At 37.1% G+C, this 26873-nt stretch overlaps 1 protein-coding gene across 3 annotated transcripts in view; it reads left to right on the forward strand.

Moving 5' to 3' along the window:
• Positions 1-26873, forward strand: part of il1rapl1a (interleukin 1 receptor accessory protein-like 1a) — a 66500-nt gene that overhangs the window by 34424 nt on the left and 5203 nt on the right. For all 3 annotated transcript variants that reach the window (XR_006251850.1, XM_043249611.1, XM_043249612.1), the window contains exons 6-8: positions 10225-10299; positions 23261-23393; positions 24339-24484. Coding sequence is in view for 2 of the 3 variants with exons in the window: in XM_043249611.1 (XP_043105546.1) it covers positions 10225-10299; positions 23261-23393; positions 24339-24484 (354 nt within the window). In the remaining variant the exon portion in view is untranslated. The remainder of the gene's footprint in view (positions 1-10224; positions 10300-23260; positions 23394-24338; positions 24485-26873) is intronic.

Consider the following 26873-nt stretch of genomic DNA (forward strand, 5'->3'; position numbering starts at 1 on the left):
TATCATTTTGTGTTCCATGGATGAAAAAAAATAATTATATGATTTAGAATGATTTAATCTGATTGTTTCTTCTATTCATTTTTGGGGAGATTTTTTTAAAGACATTTTCTGATCTATAATCAAAAAGTTAAATGCATTTTAAAGTATTGAATAATGTAGTGGCAAAAACTTTTTGGTAACACTTTATTTTAGAATATTCTAGAACTAGAATATTATCTATTTATTAGTAGTAACTAAGCACATATTGATGTTGAGTTAAGTCCGTTCCCAAAGCGGATGATAACTATAAAGATAACAATAGTGTTTTAGTTCTAAAAATTATCCTCAGTATTAAAGAATAGCAGAATCCACGTCACAGCTATAACGATAAAGGCACAGAAAAACAATATTGTTGGAATATGGTTACTGATCATTTCCAGGTATTAAGTTGCCTGTATATTTCATGATGACTTCTGAAATGTCTTTTTTTGCTTTTCTTCATAAATTGTACGGGAAATCAGTTTTTAAATGCAAAAAGCATTCATTTGACTAAACGTTTTTAGTGTTACAGTATACATACATACATACAGTTTATGGGGCTTTTTTTTACAAAGTACGGTTAATATATGCAAGGAATGTTTTGCCCAAACTGACACCATGCGCATTTTCTTCAGAAAAGTAGCATTTAGTGCCACAGAAATTACACACTGCAGCTTTAAATACAGTCATTTTAATGACAGATGTGGCGATGAAGTGGTTAATGTTAACACAGCTGTTTTTTTAAATATTATTCATAAGCTTTTGGCCTTTAGGATAGCCGAGAGAGACAATGAGGGGGAATGGGATCGAATTATGACACAAGGCCAGACCTGTGTTCCCGTGAGCACAACTGCTCATATGTGTTGTGTGCATGTGGGCTACCCACTACACACATTTGACCTCTATTACTGCTCTACTCACACAATAACAGAGACAGAGAATGACATTTATACACACACTACACTAAGACGGCAACGGAAAGGTCATTTTCGTCTATATTTTTATGTTTAAACATCTCTGTCTACGATTAAACAGATTCTTATTGGTCCCTTGCGAATTTGGTCGTTTCTGCCACTATAGCAGGTCAATAAAACGGCACATACAGGTGAAAAGAGGTCAGACGTTATTCTCTCTCCCTTTCTAAGCCCTCGTTCAGTTGAAACCTATTAAAACACTCCGCGCCTCGCCTCCCGTACTCATTTAAAGCCTATTTTAGGACGGCATTAGACTCTTAGGGACGATTTCCTGGATGGAACTTATAGTCCAGGACGGCAAATGATTCTCAACGGAAAAGCCACCATTAACAGTAAAATTTAGTCCGTAGCTCGATTTAACCCTCGTCACGGAGGCAGAGTTTTGATGTTAGGAGTCGTAGAGCAGTTACGGCAGAATCATAGCACTATAGCTCAATTTGTTTTGAGCTGGTTACAGCAGTACGTCTCTATAATTGCTACAGAAACTTGCCTCGATGGTACATCTCTGCAGCGGGTTATCTGGTGGAGCTGCCTGTGCGCCTGAGGGAGGAAGTTAGCGGAAGAACACGGAATCATTTTCTTGTTTTTGAGTGCTTACAGACAGTCTATTACTGCGGACATGCTTTTCGACAACAAAGATTGGAGCGGTGGTTTTTTTGTGGCTTTTTGCGAGCGTGCATGTCTAAAAATTTGAAGCGTGAAACTGACCTACAAAAATACACGGCCCGTGATGTGAATCAGTGCTATTGTACATCCTTTCTCGAGGCAGAGGGCCAAAAATGTGTGTTTAAACAGTTAATCATGCGCATTGCACACACCCGCATGCACAAACAGTGCAGAAATGACTTCCTGGGCGAGCGTAATTGTGTGTATTTGGGTGTAAACTCTAGATATCATTCACAGAAGCTGATTATTATAGTAATGGGACAGAGAAATAGTTCAAGCTGGATTTTAGCAGTGAGTAAGTGTCATTTCGGTACAGTACTTTGTGCTATTATATATCTACGGGACACGGGAGCGTCATGCTCTTGTAGAGTCTGATGTCCTGCACATTGACCTGGCCGGTCTGCTGCCCTCTCTCTCACCCAGTGATTCATCATGCTTTGCTTTGCCTGCAGTTGCAGAAAAAAAATATCGCTGTTCAAAGACAGAGAAAAAAATGCCGCCGAATATATATTTTTTAATTAGCAACAGAGAACATAAAAACATTAGAAATGGTTGAGGTGTTCAGTAATGAATACCAGCGTCAGATTTTTTTCTGCAATGAGGAACATTTAATGGGACAAATCGTGTTTTTTAATATCACTTTATTATATTCATTACATAAAGCTATCAAATAATGTGTCTGAAACCAGCAGTTACTGAGGGAAATTTCATTCATTAACAGTTAGGTAACAGTTCAGAACTATTAACAAGTTGTTTATTAGCATGCCTGTTACTAACATATTAGCTGTTTATTAACTTATAAAGCACATATTCTGCATAATCAATACCAAGGCTTAACAACTATTACTACTTACTATTAATAAGCAGCAAATTAATTATTAATGGTTTCTTTATAGCAAGTAGTAAACGTTAAAATAAAGTGTGACCTATGATATTTCCTTTATTTTTTCCAGTAACGAGTAACCAAATGAATTACTGTTTCCTGACAACACCATTACCGTTACTGATAATAAAATGCGGCGTTACTATAATTTTTTTTTCAGTTCATCTGAATGAAGGTGCAGTGTGACATACCTGTATTTGACGTACCGTAAACTAGTGTGAAGGTCGCACAGGTCGCCATATCCTTGTTACACACACAAAGAAAGATACTGAGAGAGAGTCTCACACCAAGCAGAACTGACACGCTACGTGAAAACGGAGTTCCTGTTGAAATTCTTCAGCTGCCGGTTTCTCTGGAAGTGGGAACTAATGCGCAAACAACGATCTCATTGGCTAACGCTCACCTATTGTCGTCCCTGTTCTGATTTCAGCAAATCAGTTTGAGCGACCGCATGAACCCAGCAGTTTATTAATCCTAGTGCATTTTATACTGTTATTAGTAAAATTCATAGTAGTTATTACTATTATTACACACTATTAATTTATTTATTTATTTATTTGTTTTTTAACAGAATAGTTACTTTCCCTGGTAATTAGTTACTTATAATAATGTAACTCAGTTACTAACTCATTTATTATTTGTGAGAAGTAACTACAACTATTTACTTTTTTAAATTAACGTTCCCAACACTGATAATTAATATCAGTTAAACTTTAACACTTCATTCATTTTATTATATAGCATATTTTTCAGCTGAAGAAGAGACTTCCTAACACATTTTATTTTATAGCACCCTTCAGTTTATCAAAACGACCGTGTAACTGAATTATTAATTATTCTGGTTATTCATTATTATTTTATTTTAGGCCTTCAGGCCTTTGTCTGAGTATACCTTGGTAACCACAGGCCATATAAATTCTCTTTTTAAAATATAAAGTTGGTTTTATATTTTTCAATAAAATAAAAATTTTCAAATGAAATAGAACGTCCTTGAAACTACAGTCATTTCACCTATTTGCGATTAAAATAGAGACCAAATGGAGACTTTTAATTAAGCTAACCTACTTCTGAGGAAAAAAAGACCCTTATAATCTCCCATTTGTCACTTTTTTTATTTTTGCTCAGGAATTTTAGAAGAGGCGTCCAGCTTCCGGATGCAGAGCTGTGTGTGCGATCTGGTTGAAGTAGCGCTTGCAGAAAAACAGTTTCCAAAAGTAGCTTGCGTTTCCTATTGCTATTTTAGTACAGACAATGTGGTTTCCATGGACACTTGCGTGGTGTCCATGCCAACGGCAGGTTTGGAGCAGTGTAAGCGTGTAAGCTCTTGTGCCCGGGAGGGACTTGCGGTGGAGCAATCCAGGGACAATGCCAACCTTTCTTTACCTCTCCCACCTGTACCAACCCGTGCCCTTCCCACTGAATCTCCATGGAAACGGTCAGGCGAGGGCAGTCACCCAGATTTGATCCAGTCACCCATAGACGATAGAAGGGTTTGTGGGTACTGGTTAAGCGCTGCTGAGTGGCAGGGTAGGTATTAAGTGGTTACAAGATGATACACGGGTAAGAGAGCGTTTTGTTTGTTTATCCATTGATCTCCATGTTGATTGGAGCCCCCGTTGTCTTAAAATCCCCTATAGTGCACTGGGGCTGCCGTAGCACGTTCTTTACACATGCTCCCAACACCTTGCATCTGTCAAGTCTAATCAGGACAAGATAAGTGTGTGTGTGTTTTGTGCGTGAGCGTCGGTGTGTGTGTGTGTGCACATGTGCCCGTAATCAGCAGAGAGTTATGTAATCATATTTAATTAAGGATTAATTACAGATGCCGCTAAGTGAGAGTGCGACAACTTAACTCTCTCTTAGTCACCCAATAAAACACACATACACACACACACACACACACACACATTTATTTTTCTGTCATATTGTGGGCATTCTGTTGACTGCTATTATTTTTATTATTATTATTATAATTATTATTGTACTTGCAGAGCCACAGCTCCCGAATCTTGTTTATTTTCTTATCCTAATCTAGACATGCTTAAATATATTTTTAAACTTAGTACAATTTGTGTATTAATTATTTTATAACATATTTTGATAAATACTTTTAATAGATACAGCTGATTATACTGTATTGTACTCCAATTTCTATTACAATAATATGAATATATAATACAAAATGTAATATTTTTCATTTAGATTTGGGGCACCAAGTTATGCTTTCATTATTTTTGCTCATTTGTATGTAAAATATGTGTAATTAATTATACAGGATTCTGCATCATTTATATTACATTAATAATATTAAAATAAATTACAAATTGTAGAAAGGACCGCGTACTGAAACACGTGAACATATTTTATTATGTATTTTAACAAAAAAAAGTAATGCATTTAATTAATTGTACGGGATCAGTTACATTTGATCACGATTTGCACAATTATGCACACTTATTGTCACCTATTTTGATGCAAAATACATTATATTCACATTTTAATGGATTTTGCATTATTTCTTTATTATATTAGCAATATATACTACAAAATGTAATATATCGGATTCAGGTTTAGACAATCGTATATTAAACAGCTTGAAGGACTGACTTAAATAGGTTAAAGTGTTATTTTTTTTTTTTTTTTTTTTTTACATATTTTGATGTAAGCTATATTTAAATAATTACAGCAGATGCTACATCCATCCTGTCTCAGTTGTTATGGGCCCCTCTGGTCTTTTAGTCCTCAAGAATCATTCCCACCTTTCACCCCATTAGCTACGGCCCTGCACACACACGCCAGTAATACACATTCCACCTTTTTTACATTCCACTCCAGTAGTTCTTCCCCTCAGAGCTTCCTTTTATCTCACAGTTTATTTCTCAAGGACATCTGAACGGGAATAATGCACAGCATGAAAATCTCTGTCATCACTGAAAATAGAGTCAGATATTCTGAATGCTCTACAAAAGTGAATCGTATCCAGCGCAGTGTGCTGCAGTGATCGCAGTGAATACATTCTCGTGTCCTCCCAAGCATCAAATCTGCCCTAGTTTCGCCAGCGAACCGTGCTCTCTGGCTAATGCTAGGACACTTTTGCAGGCTAAAGATCACACAGGGTTTATCTTGTAGTTTAAGCTGCTGCTAAGTAAGGCCGCAAGGTGTGCGATAGGTTCTCGGGGCGTTTAAGGTGCATGATTTTGATTACCCGTTCTCTTGTTTTGGGTTTATCTGTAATGGAAAAGTAATGTTACGGTAGTCAGAGGGCCATGTAAATTATTTACCCTGCACTGCGCACTGCATGCTGGCTGCGAAGAGTTATGCGATATGAACTGTGATAGAGAGAGTTCTCCGTCTAAGGGGGCAACATTTGAAAATGAAAATACATGCAACAAAATATTTTTTTTTTAAATATTGGCTGAATCGATGGCGTTCCACAAATCCGCACGAATGTGTCAAACTAGACAACGGACAGCTGGACTAATTACAAAAAGAATTCTAATTAAAAAAAAAACGTCTATGAATGGGACGGTTAAAATTAAATTGTGTGAATTTAAAGCTGTTTTTGCGTCTGCAATCTTCTTGACAAAATTTATTGACTGATGATCCAAGAAGAGAGCTTTAAATGAAAAATCGCCAAACAATCAACAAATTAAAGGGATAGTTCGATTAGTTAGTTACATCTCCCAACATTTTGTAGAGCATTTAAGGACGCATTTGACGTGATCAGTGTTGTTTATGTCCAGGCGGAAAGCATGTGCGTGAACGTAGAACCAACATAAATACAGTATTTTTATATATTTGTTTACTAACATCTTTTTTTAGGACTGTAGGCAAGTATCACTGAAACCAGCACTACTGATGTCTGCAGGATATTGTGTTTTGTTTTGTTTTTTGTAATAGTTAACCTGCTGCTAACCAGTCAACTTGCATTATCATGTTAACATACGTCCCTCGACGAGTAGGAAACATACAGAAACAAAACGGACAACATCGCATGCTAATAGTTTCGGCGGCTGAATGTAATGGCGTTAGAAATGTTTAACATATTTCATTATCAATTTTAACCAACTGATTCCCTGGACATTTTAATGGAGGTAGAGTCAGTTTCTTTCAATTTGGCACAGGTTCCTCTAGTGCAGGGCACCGCTCGAATTCAGACGTCCTACTTAGAGAGTTATCTAATGCATAGAACTCTATACAATTTTAAGCATGCCCAGTTACTTTTTCAGGCCGTATACATTTATGAAATGTGTGTTTGTGGCCATGTGTATATGTATCTGCGTAGGTGTGTGTGTGTGTGTGTGTCAGTGAAGAGTTGTGAACCTCAGAGGGAGCCTGTGCTATCACACCTCTCCTACTTGCAGTCTGTCAATATATCAGTCTCAAACTCCGTGAACTCATCTCACACACAGAAACTACTCTACGCATTTGTGTGTGAGTGTGTGTCAGAGAGAACGACGACACACACACACAGAGCATGGAGGAATTTAAAAGCGGACTGATTCTTGTAGTTTTTTTTCTGGGTTGTAGCTTCCCTCCTGCTGAGTGTAACCAGTCTCCCCACCGCGCTGGCCCGAGTGTTTTTATTTCTCTCCTCTTCTGCATCACGCCATCCTTCCGTCACACTCATCCCTTGCTTCAGAGCCAACCCACATTTCCACTCTATCTCTCTCTTTTCATCTCCCTCTGTATTCCTCTCTCTCGGGGACAAATTCACTAAACAGTCGTGCCATTTTCGCATCCTGTATGGCAAAAACCAGCTTCTAACGAATCGCCATCAGGTCTAACCTTTATTTTTTTTGCATAAACACCTCCTTTCTATCGAGATTCAGAACCGATTTGGTGAACGCTAGTGAATTGGACACTAAAACAACGCAGACAGTGTTCGCAAATAAATGGTGCTGTCAGCGGGCGCAGTTCAATCTTAGTGAATTCTCCTCTCTGTCTCGCTCTTTCTCTTTTTACTTTTAGACATAGAGACGATAGCATCTTCATTTTGAGGGTGTTTGTCATGGTTGTGGGTTCGAGTCGTGGTGACACTACATTGCTCATTGCTTAGATTAGCTGTGTAATTGTTCTACCAGACAGCAAGCAATTTGTATGGTGACTCATCCTCTCTCTCTCTCTCTCTCTTTTTCTCTTTTTTCTCTCGTCCTCTCAATCTCCACGCGTCCTCAAGCTGCGTTTAAAGCATGTTATGATAGTTACAGTCTTGACAGGCTCATTAAAGACCCTCATATTCTCAAAAAAATCTTTTAAAGGAATAGTTCACCCTAAAATTGCAAATGATTTTTCATCGTTCGCTCACCCCCATGTTGTTTCAAACTCGTCTGACGTTCTTTCTTCTGCGGTACACAAAAGGTTTATTCTGAAGGCTGTGCTAGCCGCATTTTCCATGTAATTACAATGAAGGAGGACTCAAGGTTGCAAGAAAAAAAAAGTACAGTAAAGGTGTGCTGTTTTTCAACTCTGTGAAGAAGAAGCAGGCCAAAATTGATGTTGTTATTCACTTCTTGTTTGTCACATGGACCTAGGGTCTTTTTGTAATAGCTTTTTTTGAACACTGCCATATGCTGTACGCTAATTGTTGTGCCTCGCGATAATGTATTTAAAATTAGAAATTAAAATTTCCACCATAATAATAATAATAATAAATTGAACATCAGTTTTATTTATGAGGAGCCTCGCAAATTTATTTTACAGTGATCCTCGTGAGAAACAAGTGCAGCTTGAATAGGGCTGTAGTTTCAAGAATCGCATCCAAGCAGTTTTGTGAACTGTTTCAGCTGATTTATTAAATGATTTATCAATTTCCAGCTCAACTTAAATTCTGTACTAAAACAATTTCTAAAAACTATCGTATGACTTCAAATAGCACGTTCCTTGTGTGCTTTTTGAAACTTCAGTCTGAAAAACTGAACAAAAGAAAAATGAGAGTGACTAAATAATGTATTTTTATTTGGGGTTAAACTAACATCTCATTGTTGAGAGGGACAAAAGCTGATAAGTTGCATCAGTCTATAAGTCACATTTTATTCTGATATTAATAATGTAAAAGTTACAAACATTATAAACTGTAATTCCCCTCACTCCACAACAAACAGAACATGAATGAAATATATAAAAATAACAGTGCTGTCAAATGTTTAATCACAATTAATGTGTGTGTACTGTGTATATTTATTATGTATATATAAATACACATAAGGTTTTGAAAATATTTACATATATGTAATTAGCCATGTATAAATATATTCAATATATAAACAAAATATTTTTTCTGAAATATATACATGCATGCGTGAATATTTCTATAAGAAATTATAAATCTATAAGAAATAAGAAATAAATGTACACAGCACACACACATATATTATGTAAACAAAAAAACTTTTATTTTGGATGCAATTAATCATGATAAATCGTTTTACAGCATCAAAAAAGAAAAAAAATCTATTAATTGTAGTGCCATTGATTATAAACAGCATTTATTATAAACATCAAGCCCCAAAAAAAGTAGTTATTTTATTTCAAATAAAACTGAAACTACTCAGCAACCTTTTTAATTAATTAACATAAATTTAAATGTGTACATTTTGCACACGTTTTGCACGCTTGATATTAGTTGCGTTTATATAGCTAAGTCAAGATATAAATTGCATTGCTTTTCAGATGATAAAAGCACAATTGATATACCATAAAATAGGGTATTCCTTTAAACCTAGTTGTTAATATCCGAAAACAAGCGCTACCAAATGTAATTTATTGTTGAACTTCTCTTATACAGCTGCATACGTCATACCGTTACAGTGATATTGGTTTTCTAACACAGTGATTTACGGTTTTAGTCATACCGTCCACTTCCAGTGAACTAATGTGTCCATTCCCCTTACAACTTTAACAGGGAAATGTGCAGCATGGGTCAGCAGCAAGATGTGTATATTCCGGAAGCGTAATTCATTAATTTGCTGTTTGCTATCCGTCAGTCACCCGGAATAATCCGTCGGGAGGGGCCAGTGCGCTTTCCTCCGCCGAGTGAAAATTGGATTTTGGATGAGCGATCGCGCGGCTTAAACTTCCACCAGCTCGCTGTCTATTAAGTGCACCCCCCATGTCACACACACACTCGCAACCCAGAACCAATCTAGAGCCGCGACAAACACACACAAATATACATCCTCGAGTTTTAAGAGTTACATAAAGCCGAATGCAAACGCGCACGTATGCAGCCACAGTGTGACACGGTGCGTGTTGTATTACCTACAGCGATCCCGTGCTTGAGAAAAGCCGACTGAACAAACACAGTCAGCATAATCACCAGAGAGAAAGACACGTACACACCTCTGACTCGGAGGAAATGAGCTGGAATTTGGAGCATCGTGCCCACATGGGGAGAGGAAGATCTGGAGAGAGAGAGAGAGAGAGAGAGAGGGATGTGGGGAGGATTGATGGATAGGGAAAAAAAAGTCAAGAAGAACAGAAACGAGAGCACTGGGGAGACCAAGACAATTCTCGCTGAGATGTTGATGGCGAGATGCTGGAGTTTACTCATCCAATCACGAACGTGTGGGCAGAGAGCGGGAGAGAGTGTGTGCTTCATCAGAGGTGCTTGATGTCACTTAGTAAAAATAACGCTCTCTCTCTCTCTGTGTTTGCGTGTGTGTGTGTGTGTGTGTGTTTCAGCTCCTCTGACTGAAGAGCCCCCCAGGATTCTCTTTCCCTCTGAAAACAAGCTCCTCACCATGGACGTGCAGCTCGGTAAGAACAGCTTCTGTTTGTACGTGTGTGTGTTTGTGTTGGGAGGAGAGGGATGTTTGCACACCATGTACTATTTTTGAAAGAACGTAGTATGTAATATGCTGTGCACAATATGCAAATTTTCTGAATGCATGGATTACCCGAATGACCTGCTACATTTGTTGAAATGTGCCGTGTAGAACCAAAGCACACTGCGTGGAATATTGTATCCCATGATGCACTGCTCTCGACTTGACCTTCTATTTCCAGGGTGACAAAAAAACCGGAGGCGATATCAATCATGGTTTTTCACGATTTGTCGGGTTGAGTCATTTTTTTTTTTTTTTGAAGGGTCTGCCAAAATGTTTGCACAAACCTGGATTACAAAATGGAAAGAAAAATGCTCACTAAATTAAAGATTCAAACAGTTGCACCATTTTAAGTGTTTGTGAATCGACACTTTGTCATATTACTCACATCTTAAGTACCAAGGGCATTATTTTTGTTTTGTTTTATTTAGGGGGCACTGGTGGCAAATGGTGCTTCTGCCAGCAGCTAAACATTATGTACATGTAACAGCATTTTAAAAATGCAGAATTTTAAAATTTCTGTATTTTAAAGTCTCTTATTCTACCCAAAGTGTATAATTAATTGCAATATGTGTTTTTTCATTTAATAAGCTATTTAATTTAAAAAAAAGATATATTTTTAATTTTTAAAAAGCAATTTTCAGCAGCCGGCAGTGTTTAAAAATACTGATCTAGAGGTCAAGATTTTTTTATTACTGTCAATATTATGAACAGCTTTGCTGCTTAACCTTTGTGTAGAACCTGTGATAGTTTTTTTTAATACTTTGATGAGATTAAATGTTAAAAGAGCAGTATTTATTTAAAATTGAACCCTTCTGTAATGTAAGTATTTTCTGTAATTTTTATTGATTTAATGCATTAAGTTTCTTTCACACGCAAAAAATTGCACCCATATTTTTTGAAAGGCACTCAGTATGATGCATAGATACAATGTTTTAGTTCTACAAAAGTCAGTGCTGTTTGATGCAATTTAAGATTGCATCAAATAGCGCTGACAATAATGTTTTGTTTGGCATACTACTTATGGAAAGCTGGCAGTAAACTGAATAGTACTTTAAAGAGATGTTTGTGAACATTTTTTATTGATCATGGCAGTAATTAATTCATCAAATAATGATGTAATTATGTAGAAGAGCGGGCATATATCCAGGTGTTTGATGCAGCAGAATAAACTTTTGGCATTCCCAGCAAAAAAAATGGTTGGGGTCTAGCAGTAGCAGAAATCGCATGCAAATAATGGGCACAGTTCACTTTTAATCCAAGAAGTTTTCTCTTATTACAGTGAAACCTTGTGTGCTGTCTTTTTGAAATACTGTAATAGGCAGTATGCAGTATACTGCAGAGTAAGCAGTATGTATTCTATTCTAAATGCAGCCGATGTGTTTCATGCATTGGAATTGTATTTGTGCAAGAAATTGTGCAAGTAAAAAGAGAGTCATTGTAGCAGATTTAGTCTCAAAAACACAAGAAAAAACAGCTTCAAAAATGTGTGAACTGCTTTTGTTATTGAAAAGATGTCAAACTGTTCCGAAAAGAGACTCATCAAAATGTTTAAACTCACGCCATGCAGTTATGCGCTAACTCGGCAGCAGCAGCAGCAGCATTTGCGTATGTGTGTGTGCGTGTGTGTGCGTGTGTGTGTGTGTGTGTGTGTTAACGCCTGAGAAAGGAGTTCCCCTGCTAGACAGATAGCTGCTATAGTCAGCATTATGATGCTATGTTGTTTACGCTCTGAATGGAAGTCGTTCTCATAAATGCAAATCCTCTATGCTAATTATCTGCTGTTGTCTCCCAACAATAGCCGCTCCATATGGTGCCGAAACATTCAGTAGGCCTTCTTTTGGATTTCGCTGTGTGTGTGTGTTGATCCGAGCTCCTTGTGCATGTTAACACACGCATACTGTCCGCTTTAATATATGTAACGGACTGAGATGTGCTTGTTCGCGCATGTGCGCTAGTCTGTTAGCGTGTGCATTGAACTGAAGTGTGTGTGTGTGTGTGTGTGTGTGTGTGTGTGTGTGTGTGGTGGATGGAGCCGCGTCTGTTTGTTTGGCGGAGACTCTGGATCCAGGCATGTTGGAAACAGGAGCAGATTGGAGCATATTGTGGCGGCTCTGACCATGTTCTGCCTTCAGAATGAGCAGAGAGAGAGCAGGACACCACTCATCGACTAGAGACACACTGACCACATGATGAGTAATTTTTAGGATTAGACGGCGCGTGCGTTGTGGGCTGCTGATTTATTATAATAGAACCCAATGGCGTTGAACTTTGTTGCATTGTGTTCAGCTTCATCTCTCTTTTCTTAGTGCAGTTGAAAAACCTAATTTTTGTATTTGTAAATACTTTGCAGAATCGTGAGACCCTAACTAGAATTTGAATTTAAATGAAGTTACTGTTGCAGTAAAGAAGTAATATCAAATTTATTTTTCAGTAAATTATGCCGTCTTAGACTTATAATGACACCTGGTGGCAAGGATGTAGCATCATGTAAAGATTTTCTGTCAGATGTTCTTGTTTGACTTGTTCTGTGCAAGCATACGATAGTTTTACGGTGGCCAAAAGAGCTCAGCATGCTGCAACACATAAAAAAATAAGCAGCAGAATAAGAAAACATCTTCATCAGTTTGACAGCATATGTGCCACGCAACACAAACAAAGAAATGCGCAAGTAGCATAGAAAATTAAACATTAAAATTACCCCAGCAAAATAAAAAATAAAAATTAACCACGATTTTTAATCGACTGGCGTTTGTAAAACTTGTAAAAGTTGTACAAATACCGTGGTTAGTGTAGTAAAGCCATTGTTCATTTGTGCATGGTTACGACTATATTTCACTATAGTAATTACATAATTACTTATTTTTATTAGTAAAACCATAAGCTATGGTTATTTTTGTAAGGAAAGTTGTAAAAATTAAGTTTATTTACATTCACAGTTACAGTAATTATGTATTTCTTTAGCTAAGTTAAGCTAATGTAAAAAAAAAAAAAAAAAAAAAGCTATAAAATCATATGATCATGATGTTAAAATAAATAAAGAAAAATTTCGCATTTCAAAGCAAAGAATGATAACTATGTCCCAGCAATGTTCGTCACTTTGCAGTTCCTTTAAATGTTTTGAGGCGGTCTCTGCCATTTGCAGCACATTTCTGTTTTGCAGTGCGTCTATTTATTAATTTATGCTTTGAGCGTTTGCAGTGCTCTTGGTGTCAAATTGATAAAGATGTTTTCTTAATTTGCAAGTTTTTTCTTACATTTGCAGTGCACTGAGTTCTCTCAGCTACCATATTACTGGAATAAAACAAGCACTGTCCTACATGATCTGTACATTAAAGTGACCTGCTCCTACTAATTATAGTAGGTAAAAAATTATTTTGCCTTTTCTAAAATGAACATAATATTGAAACAATACATCTAAAAATGTGTATATGCCAAAAAAAATCCAATTAAGTTACCGTATTAAATGGACAAATCATTAAAATTATAAATATACCACTAATTGAAATTTTAATGACTTTCAAGCATAGACATACTGGCTTCTCAAAATCTCAAATGTGTGGCATAAAGGTGTGGTTTTCAGGTGACATCTAAGGAAAGAACTTCAATGGAAATGAGAGAGAGAGAGCGATTTTGAAGGAAAGAAGAGCATTAAGGAACATGCAAGGAGGTTCTGAAAGATGAAGACAGAATTCTGAGCTGGTGGAAGAATATTTAATGCTTTTAGAACGTTTCAGGAGGGAATCGCTCCTCGCTGAGCACTTCCTGCAGAAATCTTATTGGACACGCACAGATACAGACACACACACACACACACACACACACACACACATGCAAACTTAAACACATGCAGTTTTATAAGTGTATATAGCAGGTAAGAGGATATTGCTGGACTAATACTAGTTATTTCCAGTAGTTGTTGATGCTGCTGTGTAATACTATGTGATATGTATGATGTATATGGCCATTACTTTGCTATAAACATGCTTATTATGAGAGATGAGCTATCGAAATCATTTTTCATGCTCCCTGCCATAGACGCGGAACAGATGATGATGTGAGAGGATGGGATGATGGGATGATGAGTGAAGGATAGAGAGAGACGGATAGAGTGTGCTGTGTGTGAACCCATCACATCCAAACATTATTAATGACAACAGGGGCACTCACACACACCTATATGCGCACACACACACACACACAAACAAGCACAACTCAAATATTGCAGACAAACAAAGAAAAGGAAAAAAAACGAGACAGAAAGAGAATGGGCTGACTCACATTCAACATGGAAAAAGGGGAAATAATGTGACCTTTTTTCCTGTGTCTCTATGCCGTCTCCAGCCAAGATGAACAGATAGAAAGGAACAATGGAGGAGAGACTTGACTATCTGTCTGTGTTATATATATATTGATTTGGACTGATGAGAGTTCATCTTAACCTTCATGTTCTGTATGGCTTTTGGAGCCCTCAAGGGCTTGAAAATATACCAATAAACATTGAAATATCTGGTTGAAACTCCATTGCTTGTTCTAATCTTATGAGATTTGATTATAAACTAAATTTCGGCTTGATAACATGCATCAACCATCCTTTATGAAAAATTGCTTCATTACTTTTGTTTGTAGGCTCAGAGAACTCGGATACAAAGCATTAATAAATGCAATGAATTTTCACATGCTAACTTTTTTTTTATGCGTACACCCCTGTCAGAGGTTTATTTTAATTAATTTTTTTATTGTATTTTACACAAATGCTTTTTTGGAGGGGTCCAGTCAACACAGAGGAGAAGCGAAGTTACTGAAATGGATGGTAATTAGATTTTTTAAAAGTGTGGGAAAAAAGAGGGCAAAAGTTTCAGTGTATCTACCTACTGGATCGCGATTGGCTCAGATGAACTTATTAAATTGTTATTTTTATAACCGCTATTATTATTTGTAATTTATGTGAGTCATCGGGGGTTCTGAGTCATAAAAACAGCAAAAAAGTAAAGTCAATCTCAAATGAACACGAGGGTTAACTAAACATAATCTAACTTAATTGAAATGTAGTCACTGTGTGTCTTTCCTTTGCTTCCTCACAGATGGCACAAAACGCACACGCAGAAACACACACGTACACTAACGCAGAAGTAGGGAGGATTTGTGCAGAGGTATTCAGAGAACACTTCTTAATATTAATCACCCTTGCCCAAAATAATACAGTTGTTGCTAAGCAACCATCAGGAGATGAGGGCATTTCTCTAAATAAACATCTCAATTTATTATTGGGTAAGATTGGACACTGATATCCTTAAAGGAACAGTACAAAAGCAGTGGATTTGTGCAAAAGCTGCATTTCTGCTCTTAGGATACTGAGCTAAATAGCCTGGAACCAGACGTTTGGGATTTACAAGTCCATTTTCAGCTATCTGGCCACAGCTGTGGATTAAACGATGAATTAAATGATTATTTTCTATACCATTTCTTGTTAATTCGAATCTAATCTTTGTTTAATAAACATTTGTATGTAACGCACAGTAGGCAAATGAGGAATCGTAACAGCCGATGAGCAGCAACTCAGTTTGCTTCACATTTTTGAGCACATGCATTTTCAGCTTAATTTGAGAAAGAAAGAGAGCGCAAAAGAGGAACGACTAGACGGAGAGGTCGCTTTATCTCTATTCTGAAGTGTTCGCTCCAATCCAGAGTCCTTTGTCCCACATTTTGGGTCCACAAGGCCACGGTTTCTAATCAGGCATATGACCCTGTTAGAGCTGCCACGACCTTTCATTTGCTGGCAGTTTTTGGCATGCCCTTTAAAAGGAAAGTTCATCCAAAATTCTGTGATCATTTAGTCACCCTCGTGCCATTCCAGACCCGTTTGACTTTGACTTTTTAGCAGAGATTTAGCAGAATGTCTGAGCAGCATTTTTCCACACAATTAAAGTGTATTGCCAAAGTCTGTAAGGCTCAAAGCACCGCCTTTAAATGAAATATCCGAGATTTATTCAGACACACCAAAGAAATGCTGGTTTATCGCATATGTCATGCAGACAATACCTTTGGCTGCTAGAATAACAGAAAAAAATGGACACAGATTTTTTGCATCTTTCATGTAGATGTTGAGATAAATGGCATATGTATCCAATTACCTGTTCTTGCATAGAGACACAACAAAGTGTCGTTTTACGTGACTATACTTGAATCCATCTTTGTTCCGCTCTTTGATGCTTAACCCTTGACTCTGTATCCCCCTGAATCCCTCTAAATTGTTTGATCTCTGTCCTTTCTGTCCTTCACTTTACTTAGAAGAAATCCTTTCATCTGACATTCCACAACACCCGTCCTTCCTTCTGCTGAGGTTTAGTTTCAGGCATAGCTTAAACCATACATAAACCACCTGTCAGTCCGTTAACAGACTCATACTCACCTGCATTCAGAAAAGAGGAGTATTAAACACACACACACACACACACACTCACTCGTGTCAAACACAGAGCGTTTCACAGTCAATCATCTACAAACTGTTGGGAGTTACTCTTACTTGAACAAACTGCCATTTTTATTTCTTTTCCTAGCCTGAGCTTCAAGAATAATCAGCTCAAATCAGATTTGCAGCCCAAAAACACCTCATTTGTGTCCGTCCTGCTCTTTTGTCAGATATCCAGAGTTTATTATCTTTCCTTTGGGGATTTCAAAGCACGGTCCTTATTGCTGGCTCTTAGAAGCTGAAGGAAAGTGAAGAGAGTGTGACTGGGAGTCCTATTAAATTGAAGTATAAAAAGCATCTTTAAAAGAATTGTAAACTATTCACCTTTGTGTCCTTCCAAACCTCATATCTTTTTTTAGTACACGGTAATACATATATACACTACCAATTGAAAAGGACTTTATTTTTTATATAAAATTCTGTCATTATTAATGATTCCATCAAATATGTCAAAAAATGTATGACATTTTAAGCAGCACCGCTGTTTTTAACATTGGTGATAATAATAAATGTTTATTGAGCACCAAATTAGCATTTTAATAATTTCAAAGATCATGTGACACTGAATACTTTGAAAATTCAGGTTTGTCATTACAGAAATAAGATACATCGTAAAAATTTTTAAGTTGTAATAATATTTCACCATATTACTGTTTTACTGTATTTTTGATCAACCGAATAAATGAGCAAAAGATAAATTTCATTAAACATTACAAATATTTGGAAACGTATGTGTATAATAGATGGCATTTTTTCAATTTCTGTGTCAGTATACATTGCTAAGTTTGCTAATCAGCCAAACCAGGGAAACTGCATTGGTTCTCACATTTGAATGAATTGAATTGACTATCCTATTGACTCCTCAGTCCATCCTAATGTAATTTAATCTCCAAAACTCCCTGCCGCAGTTAATCAGTCTTGTACTATAGTCACGTACCAACAGGAAGTCATGTGATGCGTGCGATTTCCACACATGATCTCCCAGGGGTCTGACGGAGTTTGATCCCGCTGTCAGCGGAAGAAAGCTGCACTGAGAGAGAGAGAATGCTGAGAGAGAAGAATAGAAGCAGTGGGTTGAATACGTAAGGGCCTGCTGACGCGCTGATATATCTGGATTTGGATTTATTTTGGAGATTGAAACAGATCCTCTGGAGAAACGCCGCCTGTGTGAGGGGGAAGGGACACATATGTGTCAGTATGTGTGTGTGCACGCTTTTGTATTGAGAGAACGTTTTAATACCTCTAGAATAGTTCCCTCCGAAATCGAATGTGTGCGTGTGAGTCTGTGTTTTATAATAGAAAACTTTCTCTTTGTTCACGAATCTCCCTTTACAATTCAAATGTGCTCAGAGCTCTAAAAAACGGATTAAACTGTACTAATTGTCTTTTCTCTCTCATTTGCACACTCTTTCAGTGTCAGACACACACTCTGTAACCGGTGAGAGAGGTGCTGAGGCAGGGTCTCTATTATGACATCAGAAAGAAAGGATGAGGGGAGGACAGGGAGTATGAAAGGATCTGCGGAGGAGTACCTGTTCACAAAGCCCTATTCTATACAGATAATTAAAGTCTTACATGTCCCCGTTGGGTTGCACTGCTGAGGAACAAATCAGGTGAAGAATTGGAGGAGGGGAGAAAAAAAGATGGATACAAAGAAATGTGTGCATTCAGTCTGTTCTGGGAGATTCTTTCTTAGGTGAAGTGAATTCTGAGAGAAGGTCGTAATGTTAACATAGGTATCTATTCGTTCATTCATGGCTGCGTGTTGTCTTAGACCTGAAATGTGTGTGTGTGTGTGTGTGTGTGTGTGTGTGCTTTTACAGGAATGCTTGGTCAGTGTTTCGGCTCTGTTAGTAAATGGAGCGAAACACCATAAGCAAACAAGCTCAGTACACTTGCCTTTCATTCAAACGTACTGAAAAACACACTCCAAACAAAAAAAAAATGGCCCTGGATAGAGCTTAGAGCTCTCTCTGGTGGCAGACCTTATTAAACATCTGTGTTTTTTTTCTGTTTGCTTCCTAAATGATGTATTAAAATTGCTAAATTATTCCATATCTGTAGTGCGTTATCCTCTGATTAGAAGGCAGACGAGATTGTGATGATAACAGAGGAGACAACAGCTAGATTTGCATTTTCTAACGGAAATGTCAGTGCTTTCAAGGCAGCGAATGAACAGTGTTGGAGTTTTAAGCTTGGATCGGTTATGTGTTAGTTAAAAAAATACCGCATCAGAGCCGTTTGATGTCATCATGGCAATCAGCACACATCTGATTTTCTGCCAGCTATGCATAAAAATAAACATGCAATGCAACACTTTTGTGATTATATAGGCACGACAGGAGAGACTAATCTTAATTCCGTATGCAAATAGGTGTTAGAAAGAAAAATGTTCAGAATGTTATGATATGAATGTATCTGCTGCATTTTAAATTCTTAGATGCTTATAACGTAGACAGCATAGATAGCAGACCTAAGGCTGAAATCATATACACAATAGTATTCAAACAACAATATCACAAATAAATGTAAGATTTAACATATTTACAGTAGAAAATTTACTAAATATCTTAATGGAATATGATCTTTACTTAATATCCTAATGATTTTTGTCATCAAGAGTCACATATTAGAATGATTTTTAATAGGATCATTGGACACTCGAAGACTGCAATAAAGGCAGCTAAACACAACTTAATCACCATAGGAATATATTTTAGTATATGTTATAATAATGTATTCACTGTATTTTTGATCAAATAAATGCAGCCTTGGCATTGTGAACATAATTATTGTATTGACCCGAATACAATCATTTTTATTTAAATACATCCAAAAAAACAATAGTCTTAAGACCAATTTGTGCGTATTTTACAAAGTGGCTAATTCAAACAAATACAAACAATCTCACTTCTATGATTTTGTATGATTTGTCTAAACCCCAGTGACAGGAAGGTTTAGGGGCGGAGTAAGGTGTAGGTTATTCGTACAAATTCATATGAATTGGCAACTCGTAAAACTCTTAAACATTTAAACTCGTGAAAATTCAAAGCGGACGAAGTTCCCAGACCTTCAGCCTTCAGTCTGAAGGTCTGGCTACGTGTGACTCCTGTGAGATCGGACTGGAAAAAACATGTCCAAGTCTTTGACCGGTCGAGTATGAGACAAGGCCAAATCCAGAATTTTGAGTACAAGTCCAGAAAAACACGTTTGTCAGTATCTTAACCTTGTTTAAATTTTTGCAGTTAGAAAAAGTGATTTTAATTTAAATGTAACAACAAAAAAAACCTCTATTGCATCGTGCCATTTTGGTTTTTGATTCAAAGGCTTTTGTGTGCCTGCTTATAGATGAGCCACACTTGCATATAATTATATTTACAAATCTACTATAAATAAAATAAGAATTATTTTTTGACTTTGGGGACATGGTTTTGTAAACACTAAAGATTTTTTTTCATAAAGATTAAAAAAACTGCAGCTGTTTTTGTTTTGACCCATAAAACTTTTTTTCTTTAAAACTAAAATTTTAAAAAACAATTTCATTACATAAAACTATTAACCTAATTATTAATTACTAGCAAAAGGTTAAATAAATATATCAATCAAAAATACCTGCAAAATTATTTAGGTTTTTCAAAAAGGTCCATATAAGAATAGAGAAACATCCTTCAGGCATTTAATCAGGGGTTCAATTTTGATTTGTTGTATGGGGGACACGGGTTTCAAGATTTTGAGGGGTGCACATGTGTACACAAAGCCTACAAAAACTTCAGTAAACTAATATAACTATAACTATAGTCAAACTATAACTGCATGTAACTACTATATAACAAGTTAAGAGAGTCCTCTGAGCAAATGCTGATCAGAATCCATCTAGATGCTGGCAGTGTACAAAGTTACAACTGTGCAGAATTCAAAAATCAAGTCTAAAATGTTTTAAGACACAACAGCGACAGAGTCCGAATCAAGTAAAAATGCATCCAAGTCTAAAAACTGTACTCGAGACCAGACTCGAGTCCGAGTATGAGTCCGGGTACCCCAGATCTAGGAAAAAAGTGGGGGCATCTTATAATGAGGTTCAGCAGTTTGGGTTGAAATGATTGCAGAGATTTTATGACCAAAAAGAAGAAGAGGAACAACTATAAACACAATGTTTGGGAATATCTTTACGGCCTTGCCAGCATTGTGATATCTAGAAAAGTAAAGTTTGATAAGACAAACTTTAACAGATGACTTGACAAAGCTTTGCCTTATAAAAGTCTCGAAATTTGAAGCTTATTCAACGTTAAGCATTTATACTGCATTAAGAATTTGGGATTCAAAAGGTTTTACTGGAAGTCTGTCATTTTTCAGTGTCTTCTATGAAAAAACATAACTCTGATCAGTTTGAACAGATCAGACAGATACTGATTTGAATGACAGAATGACTGATTTGAGTCGTTCAACCACAAAAAACGAATTCAGGTTTGCAGAATAGTCTTGGTTCTGCTACGCAATGCAGGGGATAAAATGCTAAACAATGGTTGTTAGTACATTTCTATGTGTTTGTTAGCTTGCTAGGGTGTTCTAATATGTACATACAGATCTGCTCCCGATCCAGGATCTTGTCATCTCAAGACCGGACTGCTGCATTGCTGTATTGGCCAGCCTTCAAACTAGCTCAATTAAACCTGGCACAAGAACGCCAGTGTATTTGGTCTTTAACCGACCGGTGACGGCCCACGTTTCACCCCTCTCAGTCTTGCTCCACTGACATCCTAATCAAATTCAAATTCAAATCTATTTTTTTCTACTTCTGCAGTCGCACTTCTGCTCTAGCTTTTGTTTACTCTTGAAATTCAGTATTGCGGCGCAGCTAATGTCGCTGGCTCCTGTATGATAAATAGCTTGTGTTTTGCCTTGTTTGAAAGTCGCTTTGGATAAAAGCGTCTGCTAAATGATTAAATGTAAATGTAATTGGTTTAAAGGTCTCAAACTGTGAATGTCTGAACATTAGCATTCCATAAATGTAATTTGTGTTTGTTATTATGTCAACAATACATCAAACCCAGTATCAGTTAAATTTCTGTGACTTGATGTCATTTACAGTATGCGTGTATGGTGCTGTTTTACAGACTCGTGGTCTCAGTATCTCTTTGATCAGATGCTCCACATGTACTTCACGTCCTGGTGAGAGACAGACGCTATTTCTGGTTTGTTTGGGGGCCCGGAGCAAGATCTTCCCCGGTGCTGGGCCTTATTCGTTGCTAGTCTAAAGACATGCCTAATTAACGTCAAACAACTGACAAACATCACAACATTAAGGCGGAAATACCACCTCAGCCGCATCTAAAGAAAGAAAAGAAGCAGCACTTTAAACCACCGAGGATAAACATGTTCATACACTCAAATAAACACACTGTTGTTAGGGATTGTAGTTCTCAGTTTTGCATTTTGAATTTTTCATGCAATTTGTTATCGATTTGAAATTTTTTTACACATAAATTAGCTTGAGATCAAACAATAATCGTCTGATGCCTTAAGGTCTGCAGACCCCCCGTTGAAGACCCTTGCTTTAGAAGTATAGATCTCACTGATCTTGATGCTTTGAGAGGGATTAAAAGTAATCGTTAATAAAGTCAATTTAGAGTAAAGGGGAATAACATTTTTTGTGTGTGCTGTATAGAGGAAATTATGTATATCAATAATTTGTACACCATATAAATACTTCGACTTTTTTCAGACCTAGAAGATCAGATTGAGAATTCCAAATTTCTGACTCTGAAACTGACATTATTTCTCTTTCCAGGTTTGCTTGAAATTATGACCTTGTTTCTCAGAACTGCAATTACCTTTTTTACTTTTTATTCCAGGGCAAGAACAGGCTTCTATATTTAGTGGATAGTGGTAGAGAGCAGGAACCTACTGTTAAGTGAGTGTAGAATTTTGCTACTGGTTCATAATAATATATTTCAATGCTTTTTCTTTTTTTCCCCACAAAATCTGAATGCAATCAAACAATAATTGGCATGCTCCGAGGGATCGCAGACCCCCCGTTGAAGACCTTTACTTTTAGAAGAATAGATATTTAATGTTTCACAGAGTGTTTCAAAGAAATCTTAAAGAAATACAAATCAAAGAATAAATACAGTCTTCCATACTGTATTGTCAAGAAATAGCTCCCTGATTATGATTCTGCCTTTTCGATCACACTAGTGAGTCTTGTTACCCTACAAAACACCATTGTGAGCTTGTCAGCTGCCATTGATTACAGTGAGACCCCCTAGTGGCCAGTACAGGGAAAGTATCTCAGGCTTCACAAACACAGTATGGCTCCAATGTATTCTTACAGAGGGCAGCAAGCTCTGGGCAGAGGAACTATTGGGTCAAAACAAGGAAGTTTGTTATCAATGTGTAATCACAAACCTCCTTTACCCTGCAGGAAGTATGCTGAACCTGACATGCCGAGCCTTCTTTGGGTACAGTGGGGACATCAGTCCACTTGTTTACTGGATGAAAGGAGAGAAGTTCATCGAGGACATGGACCAGAGTCGCATTCGAGAGAGTGAAATCAAGTAAGAAGGAGCACAGAGTGGAAGAGAGAGTAAACATGTTTTGACACACGCTCAAAAATAGCCCATGTTCTGAATTAAAGATCTCATACATATGCAAACTTTAGAATTGCATGCAAATTTCACAGCAGATGTATGTATAATAGCTTAGACCTTATATATTTAATTATTACATTTACATACAAATTGTACAGTACAGTCTTATTGTACCATGGCAAATAGCATTTTGGTCATACCTTGGAGTTGAGTGTAAATACTTTAATAACTGATTAGGGTTATCTTTCAGGACCGTGATAATATATCAAAGTTTGATGGTTTTACTATCGCTGTACTGCCAGTGTTGTTGTAATGGTTTACAAGAAACAGTTGCTTTTAAAACTAGCTTCTACTGTGAAACCGCTTATTCAATGCGATAGATAGCGCACGGAAAAGCACACTTTAAATGTTCACTGAGATGTCGACAGTACATTTTCAATTACTGATATCACAAGCTTGTATATGAGCCTATTTATATCTAGCAGGGGTGGTCGCTGTGATGACACACTATTATTAATTCCCCTGTCTGAAAGAGAGCTGGATCTGAGCAAGCGCTGAATACATCCTAATAACACAGCGAAATGTATCTCGCACCATGCGCCGAATGCATTTGCATTTACATGCAGTTAAGGAGCAGCAATGTCAGCATCTTTTAAATGAAATTTCAGTTTCAAATGATTCAGCCAGGACAAACAAGAGAGTGAAACTGCGTTGTTATAATTAAATGAGAGCCCCATTTGTTGAACGCCGACCAAACTCGAAACCCTTCCTCCCAAAATTTCTAATCTCTACAAGCTGCTCAGTCTAAAATTTATCCCCAAAATCCTCCATCAAAAGGGGCTAATTAAAAAACTTTTATTCCACAGCTTTCAGTGAACAATGGCTCATTGTTTTTTTTGTTCTCTCCACCAGGACTGTCAGAGAACACCTGGGTGAACAGGAAGTGTCCATTACTCTGACCATAGATTCACTGGAGGAGGTAGATCTGGGTAATTATTCCTGTTATGCAGAAAACGGCAACGGGAGAAGACAAGCCAATGTACAGATTGGGAAACGAGGTAACACATTCAGCCTTAACACACATGAACTCAGCCGACTGAGTCATACCAGCTGCTTCTCATTTAAAGGAACAGTTCACACAAAAATGAAAAATCTGTCGTTTGTATATATGACTTTTTTTATTTTATGAAAAAAAATGTTTTGAAGAAAGAGTGCTGTCTAATTAAAATAATAATGAAAGTACAATCAAATGGGTTCATATAATAGAAAATTAATAATAAAGTTTCTATAGAATGAACAGATGGCAATACAAGTCACTCACTCACAATTGTGTTGTCCATTATATTACCCTGATCAAAGGTTTGCGTTCAGTACAGTTCTTTAATGTTTTTGAGAGTTACAGGTGCATCTCAATAAATTAGAATGTCGTGGAAAAGCTCATTTATTTCAGTAATTCAACTCAAATTGTGAATCTCGTGTATTAAATAAATTCAATGCACACAGATTGAAGTTTAAGTCTGGTTCTTTTAATTGTCATGATTTTGGCCAATCAGCTAATCAACTCAAAACACCTGCAAAGGTTTCCTGAGCCTTCAAAAATGGTCTCTCAGTTTGGTTCACTGGGCTACACAATCATGGGGAAGACAATCATTGACATCCTTCACTAGGGGATAGGCCACAAATATTCATTAACCAAAGAAGCTGGCTGTTCAAGTGCTGTATCCAAGGATGTTAACGGAAAGTTAGAAAAAGTGTGGAAGAAAAAGATGCACAACCAACCAAGAGAACCGCAGCCTTATGAGTACTGTCAAGTAAAATCGATTCAAGAATTTGTGTGAACTTCACAAGGAATGGACTGAGGCTGGGGTCAAGGCACCAAGAGCCACCACACATAGACGTGTCAAAGAATTTAGCTACAGCTGTTGTATTCCTCTTGTTAAGCCACTCCTGATCCACACCCAATGTCAAAAGCGTCTTACTTGGGCTAAGGAGAAGAAGAACTAGACTGTTGCTCAGTGGACCAAATTCCTGTTTTCAGATGAGAGCAAGTTTTGTATTTTATTTGGAAACCAAGGTCCTAGAGTCTGGAGGAAGGGTGAAGAAGCTCATAGCCCAAGTTTCTTGAAGTCCAGTGTTTCCACAGTCTGTGATGATTTGAGGTGCAATGTCATCTGCTGATGTTGGTTCATTGTGTTGGTTGAAAACCAACGTCACTGCAACGTCACTGCACCTGTTTACCAAGACGTTTTGGACCACTTCATGTTTCCTTCTGCTCACCAGACCTGAACCCCATATAAAATCTATGTGTTACTGTCAAAAAGAAAATGAGAAACAAGAGACCAAAAAATGCTTATGGGATGAAGGACACTGTCAAAGAAACCTGGACTACCATACCACCTCAGCAGTGCCACAAACCAATCACCTCCATGCCACGCTGAATTAACACAGTAGTTAAATCAAAAGAAGCCCCTTCCAAGCATTGAGTACATGTATAGTAAATGAACATACTTTCCAGAAGGTCAAAAATTCACTAAAAATGTTTTTTAATTGGTCTTTTTGAGTATTATAATTTGTTGAGATGGTGAGTTTTTGTTAAATGTGAGCCAAAATCATCACAATGAAAAGAACAAAAGACTTAAACTACTTCAGTCTGTGTGCATTGAATTTATTTAATACCCGAGTTTCACAATGTGAGTTGAATTACTCGAATAAATTAACTTTTTCACTACATTCAAATTGATTGAGATGCACCTGTATTGTGGAATATTATTACAATCTGAAATAACTGTTTGCTATTTGAATAATATTTAACGTCATTTATTCAAATGTTCAGCAGCTATTACTCTTTCTTCAGTGTGACATGATCCTTCAAAAAATCACTCTAATTTGCCAGTTTGCTGCTGAAGAAAAATTAATGTTAAAAATCTTTTGTGATGCTTAATATTTTGACAGCCCCTAGTCACTTGCTGTATACTTTTGCTGTATAAAAAAAGCAGCTGGGACATTTTTCAAAGCTACTCTTTTTTTGTCCCTCAAAAGAAAGTAAGTCATACAGGTTTGGAACAACATGAGGGTGAGCAAATGATGGCAGACCTTTCTTTTTTGGGGGTAAACTATCCCTTTAATGTGCTTTGGGGTTTCTTTACATAAACAGCACAGCATGTTCCTGTGTCTCCCTCCTCTTCTCTGTCTCTTTCTTTCTCTCCTTTCGGGAAATGCATCAGCATCTAAAATTCACTCTCTTTTAGAGAGAGCTGCTTTGAAGGCATCCTATCTTCTCTTTTAATGGCAGTTCAGAGGAGGAGACGGCTTCAGCAGTTCAGACACATTCTCTCCCTCTCAGCCCAACTCAAAACTCATTCAACTGTTCTCACACACACACAAATGAATAAACACACACACTCTCTCTCTCTCTCTTTCAACTCGTCTTAGCCATGCACACATATT

This window comes from Puntigrus tetrazona, chromosome 9, assembly GCF_018831695.1.
Source record: "Puntigrus tetrazona isolate hp1 chromosome 9, ASM1883169v1, whole genome shotgun sequence".
Classification (NCBI taxonomy): domain Eukaryota; kingdom Metazoa; phylum Chordata; class Actinopteri; order Cypriniformes; family Cyprinidae; genus Puntigrus; species Puntigrus tetrazona.